We start from the raw sequence: 12,691 nt of genomic DNA on the forward strand, positions 1-12,691 counted from the left end.
ATGAGTCAAAAGAGTAACAATATCAAAGATTCAGTTCATGTTTTGTTTTTTTTTTTATTACACCGCGCATTAAAGTATAATAAAACATGTAAACATACTAAGCATTTATGTTTTTTACATCTTTAGGGTAGGTTTATCCATCGTCGTTTTAATGGAATAACTGTGGTTATTCATCTGCTCCTCTGATCTGATCCGGAGACCACTTTACCGACTTCCAACAATTAAAGCATCGGAACAGCACATATTCACCAGATAACACCAACAAACTAACAGCCAATCCAATCCCAATCGCAATCCACGCCGGTAGCATATCTCCAAAGCCCAATCTGTCTTCAAAATCTGCAAAATTCAAATCTCTCCTGGGCAGCAACTGAATTTGGAATGCGGAAAAATTGCCGGTATCGTCCCGATACCACTTGGACAGTAGTCCAGCTTCAAAGAAGATCCGCTCTGTGTAGTAGAACATTTCCATCAACGAATCGAACCAGGGCATCCAGTAGAGGCAAACGACCATCCCGTAGGTTTCATCCAGTATGTAGTAAGTCGGTCGACGTCTTTTGTAATCGTAATTAATCGGCATCCGTATGCGATCCTCCATGTAGGACAGTGTGCCATAGAATGCACTTTTGCCATCGAAGTCATCCACTGAATGGTTCGATATGTCCAGTAGCATTCCACTGAATCTTGGATCATTGTAAAGGGCAATCTTTGACACTTTTTGCGCTGCCAGCTGCAGTCCTGAGTTGATCAGCTCCTGTATGGTTCTAATTTTGCTTATCGATGGCTTCTCGATCATAAACGAAATGATCATTGTTTCGTAGGCGTTTGTCATTAGGAAGAAAAATATGATCATAGAAAGGAAAATCAGCTTCTCTTTAGCACCTGCGGTGTGTAAATTGTAGCGCTCGAAACCACATATGATGAGTAGAGTTGGATCGTTTCTGAATAGCTTGGGATAGAATATACTGAGTATCTCAAGTAAGGCGGTAATCAGCGCTAGAACAATCCATGCGGCTAGCGAGAAAGGCCAAAAGAACATCTCCAAAACGTTGATAGTTCTAGACATTGGAATAGCAAAAACGTTTGTCTCGGGCACAATTTCAAATAACGACCGATACATCTGGGCTGATATCGATGAGAGAAAATTACAGTCCAACGCGATGACGACTGGATTGGACTTGTAAAACCGTGGATAACAGTCAGAAATCCCTCCCAATCTCCGATCACACGGAGCTCTCAGATATCTCGATGTTGCGTTGAGATACCGAGCGGTTTCTTTCATCCAATTCTGATGCCTTTGCGAAATCCGAATACTGCCACTATAGCCGATGGTTCGCCCTCCCATATCATGCAGTATATTCTTGAACAATTCACTAGGCTCCATGTAGCTCAAATAACCATGAAACGACCCGTTGAATCCCACCCGTATGAAAATCATATCAGCCGACTCGAGACAAACCATTCGTGTAAAATGAGTGCTCATAGAGAAAAACATGGCCGACATCACCACCGAATACGCGTAGTCCATCTTGAACAGTATCAATATCCTGGTGTTAGGGTTCATTTCGAACTGGTCGCTGTGAAAATCGACCTTATCCGCGTGAACGTTGATCACCACCAGCGCCGGAAACCACGGAAGCCCCGCCCTATAGCTCAACAGGGTGGAATCATTGATCACATACTTGGCGATGAGACCCAGCCGGGGTGAGTGGATCAGTTCTTGAAAATCGTGATCGAAGTAAGTTCCGCCGCTGACGTCCAGAAAAGTGCACTCAAATCGTCCGGGATGGTGCTCCGATAGGTACTCGATGGCGGTGAGGGTGTAGTTTTGTACTTTGGGTGAAATGACAGCTATAATGGACGTATATAGAAGACAAAAACTGGCCAGAGCCAGTCCCGAGGATGGCATCGAACGCCATCTAACCGTACGGTGTTCTTCCGGACGAATGTAACCCCAAATCATGTGGTGGATGTGCAATGCAAGCACATATATTTTACTTTAATTTGATTTATGTGATAAGATACATTGAGTGAGATTAGTACTATTATTGCTCTGCGTATGCTAATTTATAAGTGATTGGACTGAGAAAAATCCTTGAATAAAAAGTGAGAACTTAATAAACGCTCTAATAAAAAAAAATATAAGAGAATTTTAACCCGAAATAAATTTACACAGACGATATGAATGTTTCGGTATTGAACATAAGGCTGAATAAAACTGCCATAATGGTGTTTGTTAAATAAATGAATGTTAGTTGGGTTATCACCAATTTTGTGGAATCTGCTAGCAGATACGCTATTGAGACAACTCAATAATAAGCGGTTTACCAACTTATAGATCTAGCTTTGTGTGGGATATATGATGGGTACTAATCTAAAATAAAAACACTAATTGAAATAACTGTGTGAAGAGGAAGCTTTGTTTACACAAAGACCGAAAGGATTGAAGAACAAAAAAAATACCTAAACGATGTTTGCGTCTAACGCAAGGCCGGTAAAATAAAAAGCACAGTTTGGAGATCTCGAGTAAACGCGATTTGTTGATCGACCTCCAATTCGACGAAAGCATCAACGGAAAATCTATTCACACTTGTTCGGTGTAAGTTTCACTGTGTGAAGGTTGTACTGCCACTGTATCAAGAATTTTAAGCGTGTTTGGAGATTTGAAGAGCGCCAAAAGAAGATGAGTGTGACGCTCAGCTTTTCATCGATTTTGGAGACTCTACTTTGGTTGATGCAATCGAGTCTTCACGGCATAAGATCATTCAGTGTTCTAAATTCGAAGCGATAACACGCGTTTGTGAAAACTCAAAAATTCAACAAAAAAATGGAGTCCCGGAGCTACGACATTGGCGTAGTAAGCGCTCCCAGCAAGTAAGTATAAGATTCTCTGAGAAAAGCACGAAAACTTCCAAGCATGTGTAACCCAATTCCGGCAAAAAAAAAGATAAGCCGTTTCAAAGTTTGAATTTGGCAAAAAAAGAAAGGTAAGCCATTTACTCATACCAGGCAAAAAAAAAAAAAAAGAAAAGTTGAGCCTAGCTTCACGAAGGATGCAAAAATTGAAAACGAATTGGCAAAAAAACAAGATGAGCTTATTCTGAACAAAATGGCAAAGAAAATAAGGTAATCCAGAAATTGAATTCAAATGGCAAAAAAAATAGATAAGCCATTATGAAGATGAATCAGAGTTCGATAAATTGGTTACACAAATTTGATCATACTTGGAAGTCAAAACAAATTGAGGTTATAGAACTGACATTAAGAACATTGCACTTACAGAAAGAAAAAGAGTTCCAAATTGGATGCGGCTATACGAGATCTATCCGAAGCCAATATCAGTAACGCTCTCCTAGCAGAAGAGCTGGCAAAAGCGCAAGAAACAATCCGTTCGTTGCAAACAAGTCTGTCGTCTGCCAGAAGCGAATGCGGCGAAGTAAACAGCGTTGAATTTGAGAACGATTTGGGGCCAACCAGTACCAGGCGACAAGCACAGCGTAGAAGCGATACTACTATTGAGTTGTCTCGGTTTGTCTCATCGATGAACCAGATGTCCGTGTCATCAATCAATGTGCCGGAATGCAAGCCGAGTGTTGAGGGCGACGATATTTCTAAGATTGATTTCGACGCTTGGCAAGATCTCTTGACGAATTCATTGGCATTGGCAGGCATTACCGACGAAGCAACACAGATGGCGGTGTTTAAGGTGAAGGCGGGCCAGAAGCTTCTGGAAGTCTACAAAGCGACGGAATCTTCCAGTGAAGCTCCAGATGAGAAAATGTGCCCTTTTTCAAATGCCATATTTCGTCTGAAGACCTTCTTTGCATCTACTTCGGACGTCATGCTCCAACGCAGAAAGCTTGCTCTCATGTCGCAGATGCCTACTGAATCAGACCTAGCGTTCATCAGAAGGGTTGGATTAGCGGCACGGCAGTGTGAGTACCCAGAAGGAAAGCAATTCGAAGAAATTTTGAGCACTGTGGCAGAGCAGGCCAAGCATAAGGAGGTACGAGTTGCTGCTCTGAAAATGATGAGCCGAAAGGGATCACTCGCCGATCTCATCGATAAGGTTCGAGAGATTGAGACTATACGTTTGAATGAAGAATATGTCTCGAAGAAGCATGCCGCTACCGAACCAATTACAGCCTCTGTGAATGCAGTAAGAGCTACTGCTGGGCCTTCACGGTATGTTCCAAACTACACGACTCCAGCGTATGGTAGGACTCCTTACCAGCGATCTAACCCTCGAGGAGGACGAGGCCAGCGACCAGTAAGGATGTGGCGAGGTTCAAGCTCACCTGTTCCAGAACGATGCACAAGGTGCAACAGTATTTACCATACTGCGGAGAGATGCTTCGCGATCAATTTAACGTGTCATAACTGCGGTGGCGTTGGTCATCTTTTGAGAGCGTGTAACTTGCCGGTGGCACCAAGAAACCGTCGGCAACTCGATGACCGAAAGCTCAATGAAAAGCAGTTGGAGGTAGATGTGCTCGGAACCAAACCAGAAGCAAAGGTTGGCGATGACAGCGACGAGAAATCTGTAAGTGAAGCTTAAATAACAATTACAATATTATTGATGGGCAAGTAAAGAGATATGTTTATTGATTTTCATTGATTACCATTTTGAATAACAAAAAAAAAAACATAAATAAACCAAGTGAATTCGTTACATTAGTTTAGTATGTTACAATTATTAATTTCGTATGATGACAAGAACTTTCAAAATTATTGTTCTGCCCATCATGATGATGGTTTTCGTATAGCTTGACTAAAATATTTGCTTTGCCAGGTCACCGAAATGGGAAATGCAAATACAGTAACAACAATGGCAGAGGTGTGCGAGCCAACAGATAGCGGAGTTATAAATGCCAAGGTGGCGGGAATGCCGTGCACTTTTTTGATTGATTCCGGCGCCCAGGTCAACACAATGACGGCAGCCAATTTTGAACAGTTGCTCGCAAACGAGGAATATAGCAAAGAATTGCATAATATTCAACCCGGCACTGATCGACCGTTGAAAGGCTACGCAACAGCGGATTCAATACAGGTGTTATGTACGTTCGAAGCTTTCCTACAAATATCGGATGATCGTCCGGTGTTTCTGGAACGATTTTATGTGGTAAGAGAATTGCGTTCGCTGCTAAGTAGATCTACAGCAACCAGATACAGCATCCTACTGCTTGGATTGAAAGTTCCTGTCAATGCTACTAAGTTCGGAAAAGAGTGCGATAACCACTGGCGGAATATTGCTTTCGTAAGTACTGCAGGACCATTTCCAAAGTTCAACATTCCAGCAGTGAAAATAAGCTATGATACGTCTATGCCACCTTGCCGTAACATTTATATGAACGTACCAACTGCAATGAAACAGGCTGTGAATCATCGACTGGAGGAGTTAATCTCCTCGGATATCATCGAGCGAGTATCAGATGGCATGGACGTGTCGTTCTGTTCATCAATGCTCATTGTACCGAAAGGACCAAATGACTTCAGACTTGTCGTGGATTTGCGGGGTCCGAACCGATACATTCTCCGTAGCCCATATACTATGCCTAGTATGGACAAAATTCTTGCGAAGTTGGAAGGTGCAAAATGGTTTTCTACCGTAGACTTGTCCAGCGCTTTCTTTCACATAGAGATTCACGAAAGTTGCAGACACTTGACAAATTTTATGACTGAATTTGGCATGTTTCGTTACAAACGTCTTCCCTTCGGATTGTGCAACTCACCAGACATCTTCCAGGAAGTCATGGAGCGCACAATTCTAGCAGACTGCGAAGGGGTGTGCAACTATCTCGATGACGTCCTAATTTTTGGTGATACGAAAGAGGAGCACGATAGGAATCTCTCCAAGGTTCAGGATAGGCTAAGAGACCATAATGTAAAGATCAACCACTCAAAAAGCGTATTCGGTAGCCAAACCGTAACATTTGTGGGATTTGAGTTGACCGCAGAGGGATGGAGAATTGATCAGCAGAAAATTAGCGCCATTAAAAACTTTAAACGGCCCACATCTTGTGCTGAGGTTAAAAGTTTTCTTGGTATGATAACTTTTGTGGATAAATTCCTCGTTCATCGTGCGACCAAGACCGAACATCTTAGGACATTGTCGAACGCTGCTAAATTTTACTGGACAGACATGGAGGAAGCTGAATTTGTTTCTATGCAGACCGATGCTCTAGAAGCTATCAGGACATTGGGCTACTACAGTACTACAGACAAGACGGAGCTTTTTGTGGATGCCTCTGGAGTTGGTTTAGGAGCTGTATTAGTTCAATACAATTCGAACGGAATTCCAAGGATAATTGCGTGTGCATCGAAGGCTCTCACGGCGGCGGAAAAGAATTACCCTCAGTCTCATAGGGAAGCTTTGGCAGTTGTATGGGGTATTGAACGCTTCACGTTCTACCTCACCGGTCGACCTTTTGTTGTACGAACGGACGCTTCAGCGAATGAATTTATTTATCATTCAAATCACCGCATTGGGAAACGTGCTTTCTCCAGAGCTGAAGGTTACGCACTAAGATTACAGCCGTTCGATTTTACACTGGACAGAATTAACGGGGAAGACAATGTGGCAGACGCTTTATCGCGATTGATTTGCGAAACTCAACAACCAGAACCCTTCGATGACGATAATGACTACCACGTGCTGTGCGCTTTGGACGCAGGTTGCATGGAAATTACATTGAGCGAGATTGAGTCGTATGCCGAACAAGACGAAGAGCTGAGCGAGCTGCGGATTGCCTTGAAAAATGACGTATGGCCGAAGGAATTACGTAAGTTTGAAGTTCATAAGAAAAATCTTCACACTCTTGGTGCACTTCTCTGTAAAGGAGATAAGATAATTTTGCCGAAAGAACTGAGAGGAAAAGCGCTGCGATCTGCTCATAGCGGACATATCGGGGAGGTAGCTATGAAGCGTATTATGCGTGATTTCTTTTGGTGGCCGAAAATGGGTACCGATACTGAGAATTTCATCAAAAATTGTGAAACGTGCGTACTAATATCTAGAAAGAACCCTCCGGTTCCCTTGTCATCACGAGAACTTCCGGAAGGACCATGGGAGATAGTACAAATAGATTTCCTCAAAGTCCCAGGTTTTGGATCCGGAGAATTCCTCATGCTAGTCGATACGTATTCGAGGTTTCTATTTGTTGTCGAGATGCAACGGACAAACGCTGAAGCTACCAATTCAGCATTACAAGAAATCTTTAGATTGTGGGGACTACCACTCATAATACAGAGTGACAACGGTCCTCCTTTCCAAAGTCAATCCTTTTGTGATTTCTGGCAAGAAAGAGGGGTAAAAGTGCGCAAATCGATCCCACTGAGCCCACAGTCCAATGGTCTAGTGGAGCGCCAAAATCAAGCAATTATCAAGACATTATCTGCGGCAAAAATTGAAGGCAAACATTGGAGGAAAGAGCTGGATGTGTTTGTGCACAATCACAACACTTTGATACCTCATTCTCGGTTGAATGTTACACCCTTCGAACTTCTTGCGGGCTGGAAATTCCGAGGAACGTTTCCAAGTCTGTGGAGTGATAGGACTCAAAGAGAAGTTGACCGGGACAAGGTTCGAGAAGATGACGCGGAACAAAAATTGACAAGCTCAAAATATGCAGACCGTGTACGACAGGCCAAACCCTCAGGAATCCATATAGGGGACGTAGTTTTTGTGAAGCAGCAGAAGAAATCCAAAACAGACCCAACGTTTTCTACTGAGAGATATACGGTGGTCGCACAAGAGGGGGCGAAGATGGTGATCGTTAGCGGAAACGGCGTACAGTATGCAAGGAGCATAAACGATTTGAAGAAAGTTCCCTGTGGCCCAGCACCTGGCGTACCAACTATAACGGATACTGATGAGGAATACGAAGTAGACAAGAAGGTTGTCGCCCAGATGGAAAGCCCTGAGAAGACCTACATACAGACCCGATCAGGACTTCATCGAAGAGAAGTGAAAAAACCTTCGCGATTCAACAACGATTTTGTCTATAGAATATTCCAGTGAGGCACGGTTTGTTACTACTTAAGACGTAGATTCCATTTGCAAGAACTGGAACCAAGAAGATTAAAATTAGCTGTAAGAAAATGAACATTGTTACCTGAGAAAATAAACGCTTTATCTTTGCCCATCCTATACATTATTTTCCTAATTCCTGCGTCCATCTAACTGAAGTAAGGGCTTGCAATGTATTTTTGTCCGTTCATGCGAGATATTGGCACTTGGCATATTACAGTGGTTGGCCTAGCAATCAAGCGATCGGATTGGGCGGGATTTCCTCCTGGCTGGTGTCGTCTGGTGTAGTCGATTTCGGGGAAACAATGATCGCTTTACATAAAGTAATAATTACTTATTATTGTTTCGAGATTTTGCACAAATTTAGCGGGGCTTGATCAGCGTAAATTTGATTTATGAAAAGCAGCGGAGAAAAAACTCAATGGAAAACAAACAAAAACAAACTGACGTTGCCCAAAGTTCTGACATTTGACATTGACAGTTGTTCGTTTGCGAAGTCAAGGCGTGATGCCTACGTGGGCGTCACATCACAAGTGCACGGGATGCAAAAAAAGGCCTTTTCGAACAGCACGGAGAAATCAGACTACAAAAAAAAATATAAGTTGTTTTAACTCAAATTTGTGAATGGGTCGAGAAATGTAATTTTAAACGGAGGTCAATTTATTCATTGCTTCTTGACTAAGGACAGGCTCCTGCGGTTTCAATATTCAAAATTGTTATTTAACATCGGAGATGACACATCATTCTCTGAAAAAAAAGAGTAGAAGAAAGGAATATTGTGGGATATATGATGGGTACTAATCTAAAATAAAAACACTAATTGAAATAACTGTGTGAAGAGGAAGCTTTGTTTACACAAAGACCGAAAGGATTGAAGAACAAAAAAAATACCTAAACGATGTTTGCGTCTAACGCAAGGCCGGTAAAATAAAAAGCACAGTTTGGAGATCTCGAGTAAACGCGATTTGTTGATCGACCTCCAATTCGACGAAAGCATCAACGGAAAATCTATTCACACTTGTTCGGTGTAAGTTTCACTGTGTGAAGGTTGTACTGCCACTGTATCAAGAATTTTAAGCGTGTTTGGAGATTTGAAGAGCGCCAAAAGAAGATGAGTGTGACGCTCAGCTTTTCATCGATTTTGGAGACTCTACTTTGGTTGATGCAATCGAGTCTTCACGGCATAAGATCATTCAGTGTTCTAAATTCGAAGCGATAACACGCGTTTGTGAAAACTCAAAAATTCAACAAAAAAATGGAGTCCCGGAGCTACGACACTTTGGTATGTGCATCTTGGTGCACTTGAAAAGAGATAAGAAAATTCAAAACAGACTGATCCATTTAAAATACTGTTCCCTGTTTATTAAATTTTAAATTACTCAAAAACTATGGCTAAAGTTATTTTTTTTTACTTTTTAGTTGCAGTGAAAATTTCAGGTCGATTGGAGCATTAGAAACTATCATTCAAGTCTCAAAACTTGACCATTTTGTATAAAAATAGCTATTATATAATATATTATGTCCAGTACTGTATGTACGGTGCACGTTGTTGCAAAATATAAGCCCAGTAGCTGCAAATAAAACTCTGTCGCAAAGAAACAGAAGTACCGTCAAACGGGGTAACTTGCAACAATTTTCAAGTTCGAAGCTATATGGATGAAAATGTTGAGGATTCAGATGAGACAAAAACCATCTAGTATCCTAATCGCCACGTAAAGAATACCACGCAGTATTAATTTTATAAGTTTTTGGTTTTCTGGGATCATGAGAGACGAAAAATATTTATTTTTCATGCTACCCCTGATGTGAGGTAACATGCAACACACATTGCTACCTGAAGTACACTATTGAAAACTTAACCTATATCGTGTTATTATGATCATTTAATAATTTTCTGCAGTAAAAGTATGACAATAATTAGAAACAGTTGCTGTACTCTTAGAAAACTAATTAGTATTGATTGAATTATGAGTATTAAACCAATTTGATTGAAAACTTCACTAGTATTGCATAGGGTGCCACATGGGGAAATTCTAGCATATCATAAGTCTCGACAGTAATTGGAAAGCCATTGAAACGATTTAATGCAACTATTCTACAAATACAATTGTACTTTAGGTTATGCTTCACATAACTTATTGCTTATAGAAATTCAAATCAAAGCGACGTAACACATATTGATATGTATGTTTTAAATTGGTCTCTGTTGGTGTTCTGAAACAACTTTTATCATACTTCATGCAGAAGGTTCCCAATGGCAGATCTGCAAGTTAGTTTTTATACAGATTTTCATGATTTTCATGAACAAATTAAATCTAAATCTAATAATAATGTGATTTATGTAAATTTCTCTATATTTAGTGTCATTCGTGTATTGAATTTATAGCGGTACAAAAAATTCAATATTACTGAACAAATTTATATTCAATTTTGCCTTTTCATGTGTTTTTGATGATAAACAACAAGAAATATCAAACAATTGAGATCAAAATAGCTGTTGCAAGTTACCCCATAAGGGTAGTCAAAAATGTTTTTGAATTTTTATAATGTTCAAGCATCAAATTATCAAAACTTTTATATTGTCAATTTGTACACTACTAAGTACTGTAACTGATAGCAAATGCCTCGAATGACATATTTCTACCGTTTGTGTAGTACCAAGAACGTTTTTCAGCATTTATTTCATGCTATTCAATGTTTAATATGATTTTCACCTCCAGCAAACCAAGCAAAAAATAAACAATACCCAAACCCTCGCCAAAATCTTCTGTTGTATACCTGAGGTCAATTAATGGCGAAATAAATTATAAAAAATAACTCAATGCTGAACGAAACGACAATTCGGTTACATGTCGAAGTGTTGCAAGTTTCACCCCTGTTGCAAGTTACCCCGTTTGACGGTACCTACGGGGGATTCGAAACGTCTCCCTATATTGTCATTATTTAATTATGTGGACGAATGGTGACAAATATGAAAAAGAGTTATCGAAAGCATTGAGAAAGGGACGGACCCGGAATCAATACGGTCGGTCAAGTCAATGATTTTATTGTTCTTCTCAGGTACCGTAATCCGGGGTAACATTGATCAGTTTTTAGGATATTTCTTAAATATTTAATTCAAAAATGCAAATGTTCTGAGTTTTATATTTTTAAAACAAGTACTGCCACCCATAGCTCGTGACTACACACTGTATTTTGTTTTTTGAAAGATTTAAGCATGTTTATAAAAATGTTTTATGTGATTTTTTCATTTAGCTGATATGGGGTAACATTGATCATCCATGTAAACAACGTTCGGTAATATTGAAAATGTCGTTACTTAATCAAATCATGGCCCCTGAAGCCGAATATGATGTCCAAACGCTTACATCTCATTTACTTTTTGAGTTAATTTAAAATTAAAAACACCTCAAACTGCGAAATACGCCTAAAGGTAGGCAATTTCCTAAGGGAATTTTACATTCTTAACAGTAATTCGTTAATGTTGCCTAATTGAACATGTATGTATGTAGGTATGTATGTAGGTATGTATGTAGGTAGCCACCAATCCTTGCTTGAGTCTTGCTCTGCATGCGGCTCCACTCAACAGTAAGGTCAAATTTTATTACCAATCTGCATTCAACATACCGCTGTATGAAGGGCCAAAAGGGGTGTGGCGGACCCGTAAGCAGAAACACTTACGCGAAACCCGCGGGAAATAGAGAATCTCCTTCCAGCCATATGATCCAACAGATTGAGTATTAAAATTTGCAATACTTGTCGAGCTTTCCACGGAAAGGTTTGTTTGAAGAAGGGCGCGTCAAATCTTTTACAACTGTTGGAGAGAAAAGTACTAGACGCGAACGACTAGCACTTTTCCTCCTGACTCCGATTGGCACTCCACTTCATTGTCCAGTTGTAACTTCAATGATGCCCTGATGCTCCCTCCCTTCCCAAAACATGTTATTTCCGGTAATAGTGAAATTTTATATAGTTGAGAAAATCATAATATGAAATAATATGGTAATAAAGTATGAAAATATAATGGTAGTAACAATAAAATATAACGCAATGAAACAGAATTTGAATGCATGCATTATTATATCGGCCAACACCTATTTTTCTTTTGAATACTTGTCCTACTGATGATATTGGGCTGATCGAGGGAAGAATGGTAAATGGTAATGGTATAGTATGGTAAAACAAATAATTTTAATAAAAATAAAAACTCATCGATTTTTTTAATAAAGTTTACGGATACGTCAAAAACAAAATTCCAGCTGACAAAGATTCAAAATTAAAATTGTATCAGCATAAAAATAAAACCACTGAGAACCTATAATATAAATCAATATAACAAAATAATATAGAGTGCAAAATAATACAAAACAAATAATATATCTGCATATAAAATGACTGGTGTTCGTGCAATCGAGCATTTTATGAGAGCGAGTTGTTCGAATTGAGTCGTCCCTGATGTGCTGTTCATTTTCCTGAAAGGTTTGATGATGAATTTGAAGAATTATTTGTGTTTTGTAACTGTTCCATTTTCTGTACATCCCCTAGACGAAGCTTGTAAAATTAACGATAGTCATTAGGCATAACAAGTTTTATATAGTATTATGCATCCGGTAGAAATCAAGGCCAACACTTATTTCAAATTATTGTTTTCTCGGGCCCCGA

General features: G+C 39.9%; 1 protein-coding gene across 1 annotated transcript; it reads right to left on the reverse strand.

The window, feature by feature from the left end:
• Positions 1-22: 22 nt before the first annotated feature.
• LOC110674179 lies at positions 23-9,478 on the reverse strand. Its single transcript, XM_021838158.1, has 2 exons — positions 8,115-9,478; positions 23-2,374 (listed from the first exon to the last, which is right to left on the reverse strand). The coding sequence occupies exon 2, from the start codon at positions 1,961-1,963 to the stop codon at positions 167-169; it is 1,797 nt and encodes a 598-aa protein (XP_021693850.1). The 5' UTR covers positions 1,964-2,374; positions 8,115-9,478; the 3' UTR covers positions 23-166.
• Between the last annotated feature and the right edge of the window lie 3,213 nt (positions 9,479-12,691).

Source organism: Aedes aegypti, chromosome 1 (genome assembly GCF_002204515.2).
Source record: "Aedes aegypti strain LVP_AGWG chromosome 1, AaegL5.0 Primary Assembly, whole genome shotgun sequence".
NCBI lineage: Eukaryota > Metazoa > Arthropoda > Insecta > Diptera > Culicidae > Aedes > Aedes aegypti.

What these genes read in the sequence shown, in the direction of transcription:
- LOC110674179 (XM_021838158.1), bottom strand. Translation starts at nt 1,963, where the DNA reads ATGATTTGGGGTTACATTCGTCCGGAAGAACACCGTACGGTTAGATGG.